The sequence below is a fragment of the Mauremys mutica genome, chromosome 1, assembly GCF_020497125.1.
Source record: "Mauremys mutica isolate MM-2020 ecotype Southern chromosome 1, ASM2049712v1, whole genome shotgun sequence".
Classification (NCBI taxonomy): Eukaryota; Metazoa; Chordata; order Testudines; family Geoemydidae; genus Mauremys; species Mauremys mutica.
Genome location: NC_059072.1, coordinates 337,171,366 through 337,191,984, shown reverse-complemented (window position 1 = coordinate 337,191,984; position 20,619 = coordinate 337,171,366). Strand labels below are relative to the sequence as shown.

At 41.6% G+C, this 20,619-nt stretch overlaps 1 protein-coding gene across 1 annotated transcript; it reads left to right on the top strand.

Moving 5' to 3' along the window:
• Positions 1–517: 517 nt before the first annotated feature.
• Positions 518–20,314, top strand: MED17 (mediator complex subunit 17). The gene is made up of 12 exons (XM_045019806.1): positions 518–831; positions 1,761–1,927; positions 2,793–3,012; positions 7,424–7,560; positions 7,659–7,743; positions 10,030–10,182; positions 11,108–11,238; positions 13,803–13,987; positions 14,764–14,901; positions 17,134–17,251; positions 18,708–18,867; positions 19,840–20,314. The coding sequence occupies exons 1-12, from the start codon at positions 594–596 to the stop codon at positions 20,043–20,045; spliced, it is 1,938 nt and encodes a 645-aa protein (XP_044875741.1). The 5' UTR covers positions 518–593; the 3' UTR covers positions 20,046–20,314.
• Positions 20,315–20,619: the final 305 nt, after the last annotated feature.

The following is a 20,619-nucleotide window of genomic DNA, read 5'->3' as shown; positions in this document are numbered from 1 at the left end:
CTAGATCTTTCTATTTCATACAGAAAAAGGGTGGCGGGGGATGGGGTGGGAGAGAGACCAGCTGGTGCTTTCTGTAAGGGGGGGGCGGGGAGGGGCTGAGCCACCCCCCTTGGCCAGCAGCCCCCTGCCCCCGGCTCGCTGTGCTCTGTGGAAGTGGCTGCAGGGCGGTGCTGCCGAGGGTCGCTCCAGCTGCCTGAGGCCCGGCAAGTTCCTCCCCCCGCAGCGCCTGACAACCTGGCTCCGGGGCGCCAGTGGCCTGGGGCGGGGTTACTGGGCAGCAGCAACTCTAGACAGGCACAGAACGAAGCCCAGCCCCAGGCAGCCGGCTCTAGCCCCTCCCCCTCGACCTAGGCAGCGCCTCCCTCTGGTCTCCACTTCCCCGCCCGGACCCGCAATTCCGAACTCCTCCGAGGCCCCTCCGGAAAGAGCCGAAGCCCGCAGTGGCCGCTGCGCTGTGGCCACGCCCCTATGTGGTATGTCCCGGGCCGCTGCCCGTAGTGGTGGTGCGCATGCTCGGCGAGGCCTGTCAGTCTCGTCTCGGGGGGCTGCGCACTCTTCCCCCCGCGGCCAGCGGCGCCCCAGCCGGCGGGAAGATGTCGGGGGCGCCGGCGGTGCGGATCAGCATCGAGTCGGCGAGCGAGAAGCAGGTGCAGGAGGTGGGGCTGGACGGCAGCGAGACCTACCTGCAGCCGCTCTCCATGTCCCAGAACCTGGCGCGCCTGGCGCAGCGCATCGACTTCAGCCAGGGCTCCGGCTCCGAGGAGGACGAGCCGCCGCCTGGGGCGCAGGCCCGCGACTGGGCCGCGCCCGGGGACGCCGAGGACGAGGAGGGTGAGAGAGAGAGAACCGGGGGGGGGGCAGCAGGACTCCCCGGCTGGGCGCCCCCACCCGGCCTGGATCCCCAGGACAGCCTGAGCCATCCACACTGGGCAGCGCACTAGTCCTGCCCGCCCGCCCCGGTGCGTTATGTGGTCTGTGGCCAGCCCCTAAGGGGCCTGCCGTGTTGGCCCTGACCCGCGCGCTGTGCTGCACGGGTGGCCCCCGGGCGCCTGTGTGCCCTGCTGACGGCGCTGGGCTCCTGGCAGACCCCCCTGTGTGGCATAGCGGGTAGGATCCGTACAACGAAGTGGTTCAGCTGTCATGAAAATGCTACTCCGGGACTAAACTAGCCTTCGGCAGAGTCCAGAGCTGTCATGGTACATGCCCTGCCTGAGCCTGGGTATCCTGACCACTAGTGTTTGAAGCCAAGCTGTAAGAGGGTGGTGGGTTCTAAGATCAAAAGAGTAGTTTCTGTTCTTATCAGTTTAATATCTGATAGATCTTTTATTTGAGATACCTTCCTCCCTCAGTTGAGCAAACTATCATGGTAACTCTTTCCTGTGAGAGACATACTGGTCAAAACGTGAGTTTAGGTGTCCTGTTATTGCATAGCTTATATTAGCTTATATTAACGTAACCTGGTCTGTTCATTTGAGGCTGAAAGCAGTTCAGATCTTCAACCAGCTCCCACTTACATGGCTTCACCAGTGTACCAGAGACTCCAAACTAAAAAGCATGTGCTGCTTCATTTTGAGCTGGATTAGGAAAAGAGGAGGACATTTAACATAACCTACAATAAATAAAAAATATATTTTAAAATGCAAATTTTTTAGATTATTTGCAGACTGTTTATGCTCTGCCTTCAATTTAAGGACCAGTCTGGTAAAGATACTGTATTGGCTACTGGAATATAAACCTTTGTTTTGTTTTTGTGCTTTTAGGGCTGGTAAAGTTTCAACCATCCCTTTGGCCTTGGGATTCAGTGAGAAACAATTTAAGAGGTACCTTGACTGAGATGTGTGTGCTCTATGATGTTCTCAGCATTGTCAAGGATAAAAAATTCATGACTCTGGATCCAGTTGTGCAGGATCCGCTTCCCCCAAAGCAGGTACAAACCATCTTATTGCTTAATACATCTTGATAACTTAATACTGAAGATCCCATACAACTGGGACTTCTTACATAACCACAAAACAGGTATAGCCTAATGCAAGCCTCCCCATGCTGTTCTACCACAGTGCCTCATCTTTCAACTGGAGGGACCACTTCTGGGGGAAAGAGGGTAGCTCAGTCTCGATGTATCTGCTGAGGCTGCCAACAAGTGTGCCAGTTATAGTAGTGTGATACCTGCATATGAAACTAAGGGCTTGTCTACACTTACATTTTATAGTGCTCTAACTTCCTGGCTCAGGGGGGTGAAAAAAAATCTCACACACTCCTGAGTGCAGCAAGTTAGAGTGCTATAAAGCACCAGTGTGGACAGGCTCCGAGTGCTGAGAGCAGCGCTCAGAGCTATTCCCCTTGTGAAGGTGGATTACTGCACGTGAACACACTCACACTTCAAAGCATGAGAGCAGCGCTCAGAGCTATTCCCCTTGTAAAGGTGGATTACCGCACGTGAACACACTCACACTTCAAAGCACTCCCACAGCAGTGCTTTGAAATTTCTAGTATAGACGTAGCCTAATTTCAAAATAAGTTACTAAATAGCACAGCAGATGATAATTTTTAGTCACTACCAGTTTCCAAGTATCAGAGGAGTAGCCGTGTTAGTCTGGATCTGTAAAAGCAGCAAAGAGTCCTGCGGCACCTTATAGACTAACAGACGTTTTGGAGCATGAGCTTTCGTGGGTGAATACCCACTTCGTCGGATGCAGTTACCAGTTTCCAGTAATTAGAACTGTGAGGATTTGTTTAAAAAATTAAAAATATTTACAACAGTTCAAAATTGAAATTTATTTTCACGTTTCCAGAATCCTCAGACTTTACAGTTAATTTCAAAGAAGAAGTCACTAGCTGGAGCAGCCCAAATCCTGTTGAAAGGAGCAGAAAGGTTATCCAAATCAGTTGCAGAAAACCAGGAAAATAAGCGACAACGAGATTTCAACTCTGAGCTCTTGAGATTGAGACAGCACTGGAAGCTGAGGAAAGTTGGAGACAAAATCCTTGGGGACCTGAGCTACAGAAGCGCAGGTATGGCAGGTCACCTGTTATCAAGAATGAATCTTAAATCTTTTATTTCACTAAACAGTTTTTGATAATTAATTGTAAACACCAAAGTTGGAAAGGAATGATTGAAGTGGTAAAATACCATAACTAAGAGTTCTGTGAAGGAACTAATTAAAAGGAGAAGTTACACTGAATATCAGGAGAAACATCCTAATATTGAGATCTCAAAGATGGTGATAAAGCTGCATCACTTTTGGTACATTAGAAGTACAGTAACTCCTCACTTAAAGTCGTTCTGGTTAAGTTGTTTTGTTGTTACGTTGCTGATCAGTTAGGGAACGTGCTCGTTTAAAGTTGCGCAGTGCTCCCTTATAACGTTGTTAGGCAACCACCTGCTTTGTCCACTGCTTGCAGAAAGAGCAGCCCTTTGCAGCTAGCTGGTGGGGGCTTGGAACCAGGGTGGATCGGCAGCACCCCTTTCAGCTCCCTGCTCCCCTAAGTTCCCTGTGCAGCAGCCACCCAGCAGGCTTTCAATTGCTGGTAGTTCAGCTGTCCCTCCCCCCACTGCCATGTGCTGCTCCTGCCCTCTGCTGTGGAGCTGCTCCCGGGGGGAGGGGGAACAACAGGGCTCAGGATGGAGGAAGCTTGCAGGCAGCAGCTGCTGTCTCAACTTCGTGATCTAAAAAGGCAGTGTACTTAGAGTAGGCCAGCGTTCTTAAAGGGGCAATGTGCATCTATCTCTCTCACACACAGGGTGTTTGTGTCTGTCTGCCATGCTGTCTCCCCTCCCTCCGTTCGTGCGGCCTTGTAGAGTATAAGGCTACATTAACAACAATGTGTTAACCCTTGAGGGCTCAGCCGAGTACTAGTTTATCATTTAGCAGTAAGGCATTCCCTGGGAAATATCCCACCCTCTTCCACCCTCTGACTCCACCACCTCAACCAAGCTTCACAATCATCATTGCTGTGTACAGTATTAAATTGTTTAAAACTTACACACACACAGTATATATGTGTGTGTGTGTGTGTGTGTATATGTATATATATATATATAAAATTTAGTCTTTGGTGAAAAAATTTTCCCTGGAACCTAACCCCACCCTTTACATTAATTCTTATGGGGAAATTGGATTCGCTTAATGTCGTTTTGCTTAAAGTCGCATTTTTCAGGAACATAACTACAACATTAAGAGTATGGCTACACTTGCAAATTTGCAGCGCTGCAGCAGGGTGTGAAAAAACACCCTCTGCAGCGCTGCAAATTGCGGCGCTACGCGCTGGGGCTATGGCTACACTTAGCGCTTCAAAGCGCTTCAAAGCGCTTCAAAGCGCTGCCGCGGGAGCGCTGCCGCGGCAGCGCTTTGAAGCGCTAATGTAGCCATAGCCTAAGTGAGAAGTTACTGTAGACTGGTGCACTAGAAAAGGTACTTTTAAGGAACAATCCTACATTGGGGTGGGTTAGATGAATAGTAGTTTTTCTTCATCTCTGATTTCTATTATCTAGATTGGTTCTGTAAAAATTATTTAAAAGATATTTGGTCACTTTTATTCTTTTCTGAATTGATATACAATCCCCATATTCCAAAGTACAGACTTTACAATACTAAAATGTAGTTTATGAAATATTAAATGAGATTTTATAAATGTTATTGAATAGAACATACAAGGTACTATAACCTGGGAAAGGGTTATAGTATGATACACAAAAGGTGGTTGGTTGTATGGTTGTTCATACAAGGTTAATAATGTCTTGATTCAGCAAGTAATTAAACAAGTGATGAACTCTACACACGCATAGTCCCTTTTGAAATCAGTAAGTATACATGTGCTTAAAGGTAAGCCCTTTTGTAAGTGTTCACGGAGAACCATGACAAAAGGAAAGAACCACTTTAATGTACAGATTTTTAGATGGTACAATAATCTATGTTTAAAAAAAAAAAATCCAAAGAGTTTCAAGCATTATGTAAAAATGCTTTAAAAAGTGGAAGACAAATCCTAGTGAGGCAAATAGAAAGGAGCACAAACACTGCCAACTTAAGTGCAAGAGTGTAATAAGAAAAGCCAAAGAGGAGTTTGAAGAACAGCTAGCCAAAAACTCCAAAGGTAATAAACAACATTTTGTTAAGTACATCAGAAGCAGGAAGTCTGCTAAACAACCAGTGGGGCCCCTTGACGATCGAAATACAAAAGGAGCGCATAAAGACGATAAAGTCATTGCAGAGAAACTAAATGGATTCTTTGCTTCAGTCTTCACGGCTGAGGATGTTAGGAAGATTCCCAAACCTGAGCTGGCTTTTGTAGGTGACAAAACTGAGGAACTGTCACAGATTGAAGTGTAACTAGAGGAGGTTTTGGAATTAATTGATAAACTCAACATTAACAAGTCACCGCAACCAGATGGCATTCACCCAAGAGTTCTGAAAGAACTCAAATGTGAAGTTGCGGAACTATTAACTAAGGTTTGTAACCTGTCCTTTAAATCGGCTTCAGTACCCAGTGACTGGAAGTTAGCTAATGTAACGCCAATATTTAAAAAGGGCTCTAGGGGTGATCCTGGCAATTACAGACCAGTAAGTCTAACGTCGGTACTGGGCAAATTAGTCGAAACAATAGTAAAGAATAAAATTATCAAACACATAGAAAAACATAAACTGTTGAGCAATAGTCAACATGGTTTCTGTAAAGGGAAATCGTGTCTTACTAATCTATTAGAGTTCTTTGAAGGGGTCAACAAACATGTGGACAAGGGGGATCCGGTGGACATAGTGTACTTAGATTTCCAGAAAGCCTTTGACAAGGTCCCTCGCCAAAGGCTCTTGCGTAAATTAAGTTGTCATGGGATAAAAGGGAAGGTCCTTTCATGGATTGAGAACTGGTTAAAGGACAGGGGACAAAGGGTAGTAATAAATGGTAAATTATCAGAATGGAGAGGGGTAACTAGCGGTGTTCCCCAAGGGTCAGTCCTAGGACCAATCCTATTCAATTTATTCATAAATGATCTGGAGAAAGGGGTAAACAGTGAGGTGGCAAAGTTTGCAGATGATACTAAACTGCTCAAGATAGTTAAGACCAAAGCAGATTGTGAAGAACTTCAAAAAGATCTCACAAAACTAAGTGATTGGGCAACAAAATGGCAAATGAAATTTCATGTGGATAAATGTAAAGTAATGCACATTGGAAAAAATAACCCCAACTATACATACAACATGATGGGGGCTAATTTAGCTACAACGAGTCAGGAAAAAGATCTTGGAGTCAGAGTGGATAGTTCTCTGAAGATGTCCATGCAGTGTGCAGAGGCGGTCAAAAAAGCAAACAGGATGTTAGGAATCATTAAAAAGGGGATAGAGAATAAGACTGAGAATATATTATTGCCCTTATATAAGTCCATGGTACGCCCACATCTTGAATACTGTGTACAGATGTGGTCTCCTCACCTCAAAAAAGATATTCTAGCACTAGAAAAGGTTCAGAAAAGGGCAACTAAAATGATTAGGGGTTTGGAGAGGGTCCCATACAAGGAAAGATTAAAGAGGCTAGGATTCTTCAGCTTGGAAAAGAGAAGACTAAGGGGGGATATGATAGAGGTATATAAAATCATGAGTGATGTTGAGAAAGTGGATAAGGAAAAGTTATTTACTTATTCCCATAATACAAGAACTAGGGGTCACCAAATGAAATTAATAGGCATCAGGTTTAAAACAAATAAAAGGAAGTTCTTCACGCAGCGCACAGTCAACTTGTGGAACTCCTTACCTGAGGAGGTTGTGAAGGCTAGGACTATAACAATGTTTAAAAGGGGACTGGATAAATTCATGGTGGCTAAGTCCATAAATGGCTATTAGCTAGGATGGGTAAGAATGGTGTCCCTAGCCTCTGTTCGTCAGAGGATGGAGATGGATGGCAGGAGAGAGATCACTTGATCATTGCCTGTTAGGTGCCCCAGAGGGAGTGAACCTGGCATTGGCCACTGTCGGTAGACAGATACTGGGCTAGATGGATCTTTGGTCTGACCCGGTACGGCCGTTCTTATGTTCTTATAATATGATCATTTTGAGCTGGGAGTAAAATATTCAGATGCAGTGTCCCTTACTGGTAAAATCACAGGTACCACGACATTTAAGCCAACAACTCCCCTCTCATTCTCTCTTACCTTTCCCAATGCCCAGAAAAAAAGAAAGGAAACCATATAGTCCAGATCATATTGTTCTACTGTATTTTTTTGTGTTAACATATAGAGCCTCTTCGATTGACAGTTATGGGGTGAAGATAAGACATCTTACTGAACTGAACTTTTTTCCCCCAAGAAACAATGTTAATCAAATGTAAGCAATATCTCTCATGATGCAAAGATGAGAAGACTTCTAATCCATAAAAACATTGTCTCATGAAAGTTTTTAGATGTTCTCATGATATTTTCTCTTTCCCTTTTTAGGATCCCTCTTCCCTCACCATGGGACATTTGAAGTGATAAAGAACACAGATATTGATCTGGATAAGAAGATACCAGAGGATTACTGTCCTTTGGATGTTCAGATTCCAAGTGATTTAGAGGGATCAGCGTATATAAAGGTTTGCCAAAAACATACGTTGTATAGTTTCTGTACTATTCATGTAGTTGTAATACAGAACACAAGACAATTAACATTCTTTTTCATTTTCTTGTGTAGGTTTCTATTCAAAAGCAAGCTCCAGACATAGGTGACCTTGGCACAGTTAACCTGTTTAAAAGACCTCTGCCGAAATCGAAACCAGGTACATTCTTTAAGCTCCATTCTTAAGGATTGAGTTTGCATTTGACACTAAATTGGTGAATCTCTCATTCTGGAGAAACACTTCAGTAGTACCTGAAAATAAGAACAAAAGGGGAAATAATTTTCTCATTCTTGGTTTAACTGAAATCTTCACCTAAATGCAAAATGAGACTTTGCAAACGTGACACCTTCAAAATGTACATGTGGATATGATGCTGTTGAAGGTGATAAAATTCCTTCAATGTCTCTAATGCACATGCTTGGCTTTTGTTTAGGAGGAGAGTCAACCATCTAACTTGAGGTTAATTATTTTACTTATATATATTTTAAATATTTCAAGTATACAGTAGGATGAACTAAGGTATAATCGTGTTTTTGACGGGGACGAGCAGCATGGAGAAAGAAGCACATCAAGTGTCTTCTGTAGTTCATGGAGCTGAATAGCTAAATTTTGCCTGAAAATGTAACTCAGTTTATTTAATATTCTGTTTCAAGCCAAAATTTAGATTGAGATATGTGATGTCAGCCCAGACCATTTAAAAAACTGTTTCAGAAACTGTTAAGAGCAAGTTAATAAGCTTTATTTATATAAAACAGGACAGCCCATATTTTACAAATTAATTGGGGATTGAGGAGCTCATAAATTGAACATCTCAGAATTACAGTAGGTGCGGTGCATTGATTTCTTCTTGTCCTTTAACCCATTGCAAAGCAATTTCCAGTGCACTAAAGGCTTGGAATGTGAAGGCATATTGACCTGTTCTTCATCAACATCACTTTTGTTATGTGATTTCACACACACACACAAACCTGGTTATGAAAAATGATCTTTATAACTGGTCATTCGTAAGATTGGTGTTCATAAAATTGAGGTTCTACTGTAAATTTACTGTTTAGAAGATATTTATAAATTGGGAACACAAAATCTATCCCATCAATCTCTTGTATTGCTATTAATTAAACGCAGGAAAAAACACAGTAGGATTAAAGAGAACGACATGAAATAGTCGATGAAAGGAGCATATTACGCCAGCTCTTTAAGGTATGCATTAGCTGCCTGTGCAATTAAAGGTATTTATAGATAATATTAAGTCCTGAATGGTCTGGGACCTGGCTACTTATGCCAGTGCATGGGGAGAGGCAGTCTCTTGACAGCTGAGGTCAGCTTGGATATTCTTGCATATTTCTGAGAACTAAATGTTTCAGGGCAGGGCATTTTAAGTGGGGAGTGCTCAATGCTGGAACTAACTTTCTCATTTGCCTGACAGATCAGTGGTTTATGTGAATTGATGATATGCCCTCATTTGGAATACCATAGTCAGTTCTGGCCACTCCATTTCAAAAAAGATGTAGTATGATTAGAAGAGATTTAAAGGTGAGCAATAAAAAGTACTAGAGGCAGGGAGAGCGTGAAAACATTGGGAGTTAAGTCTAGCGAGGAGCCAGTTATAAGGGCAATAGAAGTATAAAGCAGGTGAATTGGATGCTTCTATTTACCTTTTCTCATAATACAAGTCCAAGAGGACATCCAGTCTGAATGAAAGGTGATACATTAAAAACTCATAAGAGGAAATGTTTTTTCTAACACTTATGGAATCTGTGGAATTTCTTGCCATAAGATATGAGTGAATCTAAAAGCTTAGCAGAATTTAAAAAAAAACCTAGATGTTTTTGTGAACGACCGCCACAATTTCAAATTGACATGAGATTTCATGCTTCAGAAGCCAGTCGCTAAGTTTTGGGCTTAGAAAGAAACTTGGTGCTGGCCACTCATAGACAGAATGCTGTACTAGATAGACCACTGGTCTGATCTTGTATGGTAATCTTTGTGTTCAGGGCATAAGGCCCGTCTATTTATTCAGACCAATGTTTTTTAAATAGGAGCCTAAATTTTGGCTTCTAAATCCATACTATAGCACCTGCCTGATTTTAAAAAATATTGTGTGTTTATGTGCATGGGTTAATTTTGCAAGTCTAAACATACTGTTTTGAAAGTGCTTACTCGGTTAGCAATCTCTTTGAGGCACAGATTGTCATCTTAACTGTTTGTACAGTGCCCATCACAGTATACTATATGCATATGGTTAAAATTCACTAGTATTTTGTTTTGTGTTCACTGACGTAATTGAGATAATATTATAACAAGAGTCAGCTCAGGTGGGAACAGCAGGCTAGATTTTTCCAGTCACATTGATCACCTGGTGCTTTAGTCATTTTCTAACAGCTGACATCTGAATTAGTAAAATGGCTTGTTTCTTTGAACATTTGGATGGCTCGTGTTTTTCAGGTGCTCCACATTGGCAGACAAAACTGGAGGCTGCGCAAAATGTTCTCTTATGTAAAGAAATATTTGCTCAGCTGTCTCGAGAAGCTGTTCAAATTAAATCACAAATTCCTCACATTGTTGTGAAGAACCAGATCATCTCTCAACCTTTTCCAGGTAGGAAACCTTGCGAGACTCTTGTCATGGAACATGGAATGCACAGAATTGTCTATTTTAATCCAGACTTAAACTTCATACAAATCAAAGTTTAGGCAAGGTCAATTGACTTCCTTGTTTCTGTACTTAGACCAAATTAAGAATTGAATTAAAAGTAAGACTTCTCTGGAAACCACATTATGCATAGGATCTTTTCTGACTAAAGAGTTGTTCTTTTTAAAATGACTCTCATGGTGCACTTGTATTATTTCAGTAGTAGTGGTAGCAACAACAAAAGTTGTGGTAGTCCAGTGCACCACCTGGTGGGGATTGGAATTTGAGGCTTTATCAGTCCTCCTCTCCAGAGGTAGGTTTATGGGAGACTACAAGACTTTTGATTGACTTGTGTTAATGGTACCTGAATAGAGCTAAGTCTAATACCCTTCAATCAGGCTGGTCCAACAATATGGGGTCTCTGAAAGCATCCTCTATGCTCAGAGTTGCCTTGGGAATCCCCCACCCTTGCTGAGGGTGGTTGTGACTCCATCTTTTGAAGATTTTTTTTGGATTGCTTCAAAAAATATAATGGTTGGTGAACTGGGTGATACGAGAATTATTTCTTCCCCAGTATGCTGCAGGGTCTCGCTCTTAGGAAACTTTCCTTTTCTTCACTTGATAAGGAATTATAAATGAAAAAAACCTATTGATCCCTGGGTACTTTATTAATTATATATTGAATTACAAATTGGCAAAATGATCATGTTTTCTTTTCTGGTTTGCACAGTGTGACATGATTGTTTGTTTGAATTTCTCGGAAACAGCATTGATTGCAGAGCTAATGATTCTGAAAGGGGATAAGGGAAAGAGAAGAATAAACTATCCTGTCTTGTTTCTACTTAGCATGAAAAAGTTGACAGTGTTTTTGCTTTTCGTTTGCTTTATACAGGTTTGCAGTTGTCTATTTCTTTGTGTCACTCTTCTAATGATAAGAAATCCCAAAAAGCTGCTTCTGAAAAACAAAGTCCAGAGGATCACCTCTATGTTCTGGAACACAATTTGCATCAGCTGATCAGAGAGGTAATGCATTTTTAGTTGAACACTGAAGTTCTCTTATTTCCCATTCATAGTCTCTGAGCACATCATATTACTAGAATGCTGCCAGAGGCCAGTCATTTTCTATCCACCTGTATAAGGCAGCCTCTGTTGCATGTCTGAGAAATGCCACCATTGTGTAGATATGCAAAGCTCGTACCAGGAGTTCCACTTGGACCTTCATGGGGTATTGTTTCCTGGATGTAGCCTCTAAGTTGGATGCTCATTTCAGGAGAATGGTCCATGCAGGCAGTGCTTAAAGTAGAAAGAACAGTTATTTACCATAACTGTGGTTCTTTTGAGATCATTCTCCCCACTCCTCTTTTTCACTCTTCTGGAGTCTTACTATAAATTCTTGGTTTATTAGAAGGAGCTGCATTGTTGAGGCTGTGCCCCCTTATATCTCTCTGGGGACAAGGGACGCACAAGGACATGCACAACCTTAAAGAATAGAAAGTTCTACTCTAGAAAGTTCTGAGATCATATGCCCAGGATGTGTGCATCATCAGCAGCATGGTTCCAGTGAATACTGAAGCAAAATAGGTATTACACACCTTCTTGATGTCCTCAGTTATTTGCTCTTTTTCCCCTCGGGGTAGAAGACCTACACTTTTCTTCATCTTTTCTCTTGCTCCTACTGCATTTAAAGAACCTCTTTTGCCTTTTATGTCCCATTTTGTACCTTAGCCTGATTTTGTCCCTGCATGTTTGTGCTATTCTTTTGTGTTCCTCCTTAGCAATTTGTCCATGTTTTCTCTTCGTTGTAGGATTCCTTTTTGATTTTTCAAGTCATTAAAGAGCTCTTGATGGAGCCATATTGGCCTCTTACTATTCTTGATATCTTTCCTTCACATCGGAATAGTTTTCAGTTGTGCCTTTAATGTTGTCTCTTTGAGAAACTGCCAGCTCTCCTGAACTCCTTCTATCCCTTAGTTTCTTCCCATTTTCATTCCTATCAGTTCTCTGAGTTTGTCTATTTTTTTCAATGTCCATTGTCCTCATTCTGCTGCTCTTACTCTTTGCTTTCCTTAGACCTATGAAATGGATCATCTAATGATCACTTTCACCCAAATTGACTTCCACCTTCAGATTTGCAACCAACTCCTCCATGTTGGTCTGAATCAAATCTAACATGGCTGTCCTCCAGTTGCTTCCTGTACTTTCTGAAACAAAAAGTTGTACCCAGGACACTCCAAGAACTTATGGGAAATTTTGTGTGTTATCATACTACTATTGTAACAGACATTTGGGCACTTATTCCCCCCATTGCTACCAGATCTTGTGTGTTGGTTATTTCTGTTGTTTGTTCTAGAAATGCCTCATCCACTTCCTCTTCCTGATTTTGTTAGTCCATAGCAGACTTCTATCATGATTAAGGCTATGTTTTAGTCATAGGTATTTTTAGTAAAAGTCATGGACAGCTCACTGGCAGTAAACCAAAATTCACAGCCCGTGACCTGTCCATGACTTCTACTATATACCCCTAACTAAAACTTGGGCCGCAGGTAGTGCGGGGCAGAGGGAGGTGGCTTGGCACCTCCGCAGGTGCTGGGGAGATGGGGGGGTGGCAGTGCCTGGCCCAGGACCCCCGCTGGTGCTGGGAGGGGAAGATCGGTGGAGCTGGCAGGCTCCCTACCCAGGTCTGCGCAGCTCCCCAGAAGCAGCTGACATGTCACTGCAGCTCCTAGGGAGAGGGATGGCCAGTGGGGCTCCGCACACTGCCTCCACCACTAGCGCTGGCGCCGCAGCTCCCATTGGCCAGGAACCATAGCCAATGGGAGCTGTGGGGGTGGTGCCTGCAGGCAGGGGCAGCACGCAGGGCCTCCTGGCCCCTCCACCTAGGCGCTGCAGCGCCTGCCGGCCACTTCCAGGGAACCCCCTCGAGGTAAGCGCCGTCCCGCACCCTAGCCCTGAGCCCTCTTCCCCCATCCAAACTACTGCTGCTGGGCAGTGAGAGGGGGGCCCACAGGCTGTGGTGGCCTGAGACTGCCCCATCAGTGGCTGGCTACAGCCGCTGCAAAGTCGCAGAGGTCACGGAACATCATGGAATCTGTGACTTCCATGACAGACACGCACCCTTAATCATGATGTCACTCGCCTATATTTCTCCCCTTTTGTCTTTACCCAGAGACTTTCAACTGGTCTGCCTCTCACTTCCTTCTGGACCTCAGAACTAGTGTATATATTCTTGATGCATAATGCAGCACCTCCTCCCTTTTAGTTTTCCCTTCCCGGTTATGCGAAAGATCCACATAAACAGGGAAGCAGACTATACAGGGAAATATGAAATTGACTGTACATAAAGTGCAGTCAAATGCACAAAGTAAAACTGGAAAATGAAGCATACTTTTTAGTTTTTATTACTGTGATTATAGGTGTTAAAATAGCATGCAGCACTTTTTTCAGGAGTGTGACTTTTTAAAATTGTCCTTATAAAACATGTGGCGGTGTATTATAATTGATTAGCTGTATGTGTTAGAAGAGCACACCCTTGAGTTTTGTTATCTTCTCCTTCAGTCATCCCTCCTAACAGCTCTTGTTTGTTGCAGTTCCACAAGCAATCTTTGAGCTCTACAATGATGCCACATCCAGCTAGTGCACCATTTGGCCATAAGAGAATGAGAATGGCAGGACCTCAGGCTTTTGATAAAAATGACATCAGCTCCTTACAGCCAAATGAAGGGCTTCTGGAAAAGATCATTAAACAGGCAAAACACATCTTTCTGAGACGCAGGTATGCACACAAGTTATGCTTGGTAAAGCCTTAGTAAAACTAACACTGTGTTCCACATGGGCTGTGAATTAATTATTGAAAATGTTCCCAGAACTTATTACTGTTATGCCAGAATTCTTTTCTAAGAGTTTTATTGGCGCCTAATATTTAAGATTTAAAAATCCTATCTCCAAGTATGAGAGTATAGTGACACCCATGGAATGCAAACACAGAAAGTTCAGTACTACTTGTAAGATACCCCTCTACAGGATACTTATAATATAATGATAGTTGTCTCTGCTTTAACAAAAGCACTACCTGAGTCCTTTTCAGTACTTTCCTCTGTACACTGTGTAAAAACACATAGAGATCAGCTATGCTGAATAACATATGTTTACATGCACCCCCAAAGATAGTCTTAAAGTATAAAATTTAAGCAGATACACTTCCTTTGCAATTCAGGCACCAAAACTGTTTTGGTCTCCTTGTGTATGGCCAAACTGCTCACCTTATAACGCAAATAAACGTAGCTTTAGGTGTCATAAAACTTAGTTTGTAAAATAAATTTATTTCACACGTGTACTTTACAGAACCAGCTAGATCAAACTGATGTCTACTCACTACCCTGTCTTTATTTGGAGAAAAGATGGTGGCACACACTGTCTAGATATCTAGACCATGATTTTATTATCCCTATCTACTTTAGACATGGAACTCATAATAGAATTAGGGCTATCAAGCAATTAAAAAAATTAAAAGATTACCGGGGTGTGGTTTTTCTGTTTTTGTTTTTTTAGAACTGCTCGAACCATTGACAGCCTAGCTACTCGTATTGAGGATCCACAGATTCAGGCCCATTGGTCAAACATAAATGATGTTTATGAATCCAGTGTCAAAGTTCTAATAACTTCCCAGGGGTATGAGCAAATATGCAAGTAAGTATGAAAACTAAAATATTCTCTACTTAGATAGATAGAGTTGTCTCTTTTTAGCTGTGGTGATTGAGTGCATATAACATTGTGTTGCTCCTATGAGATCAAATCCAACTTCAGGCACACCAACGTGAGCCCAGTATTTGTGTATTTGCTTTATATGTTCAGGTATGGAATATGAATGTGGTTGCAGAGAATGAGAGAAAATTAAACTTTCCATAGATTGAGATAAGCTTGACTTAAAAGTAACACTCTTCCAAAACAGCTTTCAGAAGAGAAACCCTAAAGCTATCTGCCTTCTGTAGCAAAAATGTTACATGAATGTAGGAATTTAGTACATAGATATTACCTTTTTCTTCAAATGACTATGACCGTATTCCTTTAGGGCAGTGGTCCCCAACCTTTTTCGTCTGGCGGGCGCCAGACGACGAGCCACGGAGGACTGTGGCGGCAGATGAGCATCTGCCGAAATGCCGCCTACAAGCGGCCACGTCAATAGGTGTCGCTGCTGACAAGCAGCATCGCCACTGAAAATTAGCGGCATTTCGGTGTCGACGCCTCTGGATGACGCTGCTTGTCAGTGGCATTTCGGCGGATGCTTGTCCGCTAGCCAGTATGCGGGCACACTTAGACGCCCCGGCAGGCACCATGGTGCCCACGGGCACTGCGTTGGGGACCTCTGCTTTAGGGGAAGAGTCAAATGTTGGGCCTGGTTACTAAAAGTGTCTTTAAAATGCTTTCCTCTACTTCCACACTAGTGGGCTGGAGAAACTGCTAGATCTCTGAACCAACAGTTGCAACCTTGTTAAAATCTGTGGGCTTGTCTCTATGGAAACTGGAACTAAAATAATCACTTGTAATTCACGCCTTTAGTTATTTCAGTGCAATTCTTTGTGTGGACATTCAGTTCTGTAATACAGGTGTCTATACACAGACTTGCACCAAAATAGACATTCATATTTCAGAATTAAATGTCCACACACAGACTTGCACTTAAATAATTAAAGGCATGAATTACAACTGGTTTAGTTACTTCGGTTCCAGTTGCCATGCTGGTAAGTCCTCAGTTCTGTGCTGTATTGGGTGACCCTGAATTTATTGAGAGCACAGAGGAGTCCCATGTGGCTTGTCTGGGTCTTCACCCTCTGCTGGCTCTGTTCTTTTAAGTTGACAGGAAATTGCAGTTGATGAGATTCTGTGCTCTTGGAGCACTTCAGCGAACAGGAATCTTACTAGCTAGAGTGGGATTGATATTGACAAGACTAGAGCTCGCTGGGAGAGAGAGAGGATGCATGTTATGTCACCTGCATCTCTGATGATAAACCACGTCCACTGTTCTAAGTTAACCAAAATATTTTAAAAACAGAATTTACCACGCAACCTTGAAAGGTTTGTTAGGGCTCCCCTGCCCGCCCTTGTTTCTCGTCACACAGACAGAAAGCAGAAGGCCGGAGTCCAAAGTGCAGGCAATGCGATGTTTATTGGGGTTACCAAACAAGCATAATCCCAGCTCTTTACACCAGGAGAGCTTTCCTTTTTTCCCCACCACCACCTTCTTAACAGGCTTAATTATACCTGTCGTACTCGCCCCTGGTACCGCCCCTTACAGTTTATGGTCATGTTCCATTTTGGAGAGTCGAGAGTCTCTGGGCTTCGGTACCACCTCTTTTGTGCCCCATGGGAGGGGTAGGGAGTAAGGGCGTGTACTGGCCAAGGCTACCTTTTCTTTGGTTTTTAGTGTTTCTTATACCGCCCCTCCCAACTGGGAGTCGAGGCAGTCATATATTAAACACCCACCATACAACACTTTAGCTCTGTTTCTTATCTTTTCTCATTATACAAAAAAACCCATCTGGTTGTAGGCAGAAGTAACACACAGTGTCTTTGTTTCTTATTCACATAAGTTAGTAAGGATATAATAATATCAAAAGTCAAACAGAATTTGGGGTTTTGTTTGCCTATCTCCGGCTAATAAACAGGCCTCAATACTATATTACCATCTCTAACAAGGTTCATTCTTTGTTATTCATTCAGATAGAAACTGTTTTCCCTGTCTGTCCTAATCAAGACTATGGGAGTGTCAAGCTGGTAGCTTCCTATTGGATTGTTCTTTAGCATGTGTAAGATGCTTTAAAGTGACTTTTTTAATAGGAACTTTTATTAATGTACTTCTGAACTGCCAACTTCTAGATGATTTTTCAGTAAATAAACCGATTGTATCTCTTTGTTTAAAAGGTCCATTCAGCTACAGCTGAACATTGGAGTTGAACAGATCAGGGTAGTGCACAGAGATGGAAGAGTTGTTACATTGTCCCATCAAGAGCAAGAATTACAGGATTTCCTTCTGTCTCAGGTAAACTCATGTTCAATTCCTGGGATTTTTTTACTTGCATGTGTTTGTCTTGTGTCTGCAATTGGGATGAAGAGTAATAAGTAGCATGAGTGTATTTGAAACAAAAGTGTTATTTATTGTCAGAAAGATAGAAACTAGGTAGAAATTCCAAATGTGCAGACAAGAATGCCAGTAATTTTGCAGGTTTAGTGATGATTAACCACATTCTTCATCATGAAATGTTTGAGTATCGGCTGTGGGAACTGTATCAGGTGGATGTGAATTCAGAAATACTAACAAAGTTCATTTGAAATACATTTAAATGCATTGTTTGTGTTATTCACCATGTGAGCCTTCAGAACACAGTGCTGATCTAACAAGCATGCTACTTTTCTTAATCATAAGATTTTACTTAGTTGATGGGAGCCATGTCAGACACACAGTTATTTTTATGTAAAATAAACTTGTTCTAGACAAACCTCATCAGGAGTAGAATTCTTAACAGCTAACATGCCCTTAATTAACATCACTTTCAACACTGTGTCGGGGTTTCTAACTTTGTATGTGACACTACTAAATCAGCTGACATTTGAATGAACTGTGTTTTCTTAACTGTTTACAATGAGTCTTGTTGTTTTTGTTCAAATGTGACAGTCTGTCCAATGCACATTGTGTAGTAAAGGTGCAGGCATTGCATTAATTTACAGATCATTTTGCCTTTTTACAGTTTATAATGTGGAACTCTCAGTCAAAGAAAACAAGTTGAAACAGATTCTGTTGAGGGAGGTGGTATTTTCCTCTAATAAAGTGGTTTTCAAACTGGTTCACGGAGACCTGGCTGGTTACATGGCATTGGCTACTCCCTGTTTCCAACAAATAAATAATATTAAAAGCAAGCTAAAATGCTTTTTCTTATAAACAATTGCTGTAGTTTCCACTAAAATGTTACACAGGTGTAAAGTGTGTTTAGTAACCCCAACTCTTCTCTTCCCAAATTCCCCATGTAGGAATGATTCATTACCGCTTTTCTGCATAATATCCTGTAAATGCTTTACAAAAAGGGTTAGGTCTCTCTCAGTTGGATGTGGGAGTAGAGGAAGGACACTTCTGAAACCTTAACCATATACAAGATTTTGAGTAGCTTTAGAGACTTGTGTTACTTTAAAAAACAGAACTTGTAAGAGAACCTCACAAAAACTATAAGTTTTAAAGAGTTATAGATCTATTGAACTGTGTAGCTGGTATATACTGAATACCTCTATCTTCTCCATCCCCGAATGAGCTAGTAACAGGCATGTATGAAGGCAAATTTCTACTTGCTATTATATGTATTGATGTATTTCTATAAAATGACCAATTCTTCTGAAATGGGGTGGTGCAAATCACCTTTTTTTAAAATGACTAAGGCCAGGAAAAAAAGTACAACAAAAACAGCAAGAGACAGATAAAAAGAACCTAATCCTCCGTCTTCTTTCAGATGTCCCAACATCAAGTACATGCAGTTCAGCAGCTGGCTAAAGTTATGGGATGGCACGTGTTAAGTTTCAGTAATCATGTGGGTCTGGGACCAGTAGAGAGTATTGGCAATGCATCAGCAATAACTGTGGCATCACCAAGTGGAGACTATGCTATTTCAGGTAGAATTTTGTACGATTGTGATAGAAATGTATGAGAATTATAGACTTTCTAACAGTTTGATTCTAGAATCAATCCTGAGCGTTTATGGCATCATTATATAATAAAGTAATTTATAAACAAACTTTTTATTTTATGTGTAGAATTGACATCTATGCAAAGTACTGATTCAATCAAGTCGCTACTCATTGCTGTTTAGTACGTGGGGTAATTGGCTTAAAGCTTAAAAATACTGTTTTCAGATTTGTTCTGTACTAAATGTAGGAGAAATAGTTGCATGTTTAAGATGTTTCATTATGTTTCCATTACACGTATAAGTCCACTAGAATTCATCATTCCTGGTCTTGTGCTCTGATCACCAGTCCTTATGCTTCCATATGCACTGTAATGCTGCACTGAAAAGCTTTGCCCCCTCACTAAATCAGTTTCTCTGTACTATGTTAGAGAAAGTAGACTCCCACAGTACTTTAAAAAGGAATTGCAAAGATCTCTGATAGTAGATGTAACAAAAATGTTGGGAGACTTCATAATTGTCTCTTTGAAAGATTACATCAGATGAGTACACTGGAAAAGAATTCATCTATAAAATCTTCTTGAGAAGGCACATAAATACATTCCTAAGATTCAGACTTTGGATAAAGCTCAGTGAGAATTGGTGGAAAAATGTTAGTATTCCTGTGCTCATTTAACTCTCCTGAATACAATTGTTAACTGCTGGTTTGCTCTGACCAGGAAAATGTAGTGCAAAAGAGTAATGAAAACATGCAGGGAAAATGAGAAACCTTGAGAGCAAGTCAGAAGATGACTTCATTAGAAGTAACAGTGTTTTAATTATTTTTTTCTTGTTTAGTTACAATATGGAAATGTACTTAAAGGGAAAATGTACGGCTAGTGTACTATGTATAGGATATTTAATATGATGAATTAAAAAAACTGTAAAGGCTTTATGCTTATGTATTTTCTGTTCGTTGCAGTACGTAATGGTCCTGAAAGTGGAAGCAAAGTTATGGTTCAGTTTCCACGGTGTCAGTGCAAAGACCTCCCCAAAAGTGATGTGCTACAAGACAGTAAATGGAACCATCTTCGTGGGCCATTCAAGGAAGTTCAGTGGAATAAAATGGAAGGACGTAACTTTGTATATAAATTGGAGCTCCTCATGGCTGCCCTAACTCCATGCTAATTGCCTGACATCTTACTAAGGAGGACACTGGATTGCCACTCATTTGTAGTGGTATCAACGATCACAACAAGGGGAAACCTACCCTGGGAGACAATACGTGAAAATAGAAAACAATGCATAAGTGTTCAGTTTTGCAGTTCTCTATAGATATATATCCATTGTGATTGTCAGAACTATGTTACTTGGTATGAGAAATAAATATGATTTTTTAAAATGTTCCTTTCAATTAAAGTTTAAAAATACCATTAAAATATTACCTCATTTTTCTAGCTTGGAGTGTTCATATGATACTAGGGGTGCAATTCTGAAGGTTGCTGTTTATTGCAGATGCCTAAAATTGCCTTTGGATTTGAGTACCGAAAGTTACTGAGAGAACACCTGACTAATTTGCATGAACAAATTTCTAAAGATAATTGAGCTAATAAACATAATACAGCTTTCTGGTAATATTTTAGAGTGGTTCAGATCCAATTGGCTATCCCGGTTTTCCTTTATAAAATGAAGCTCAATAGCCTGTTCATTCCTGTATGGAAAAACCTCTGTTCATTGTGACTTCGAAGTTTTCCTCAGAAAA

Coding starts and splice junctions, on each gene's coding strand:
- MED17 (XM_045019806.1), top strand. CDS start 594: ATGTCGGGGGCGCCGGCGGTGCGGATCAGCATCGAGTCGGCGAGCGAG. Junction 7,561..7,658: donor AGGGATCAGCGTATATAAAG/GTTTGCCAAAAA, acceptor TTTCTTGTGTAG/GTTTCTATTCAAAAGCAAGC. Junction 13,988..14,763: donor CACATCTTTCTGAGACGCAG/GTATGCACACAA, acceptor TTGTTTTTTTAG/AACTGCTCGAACCATTGACA.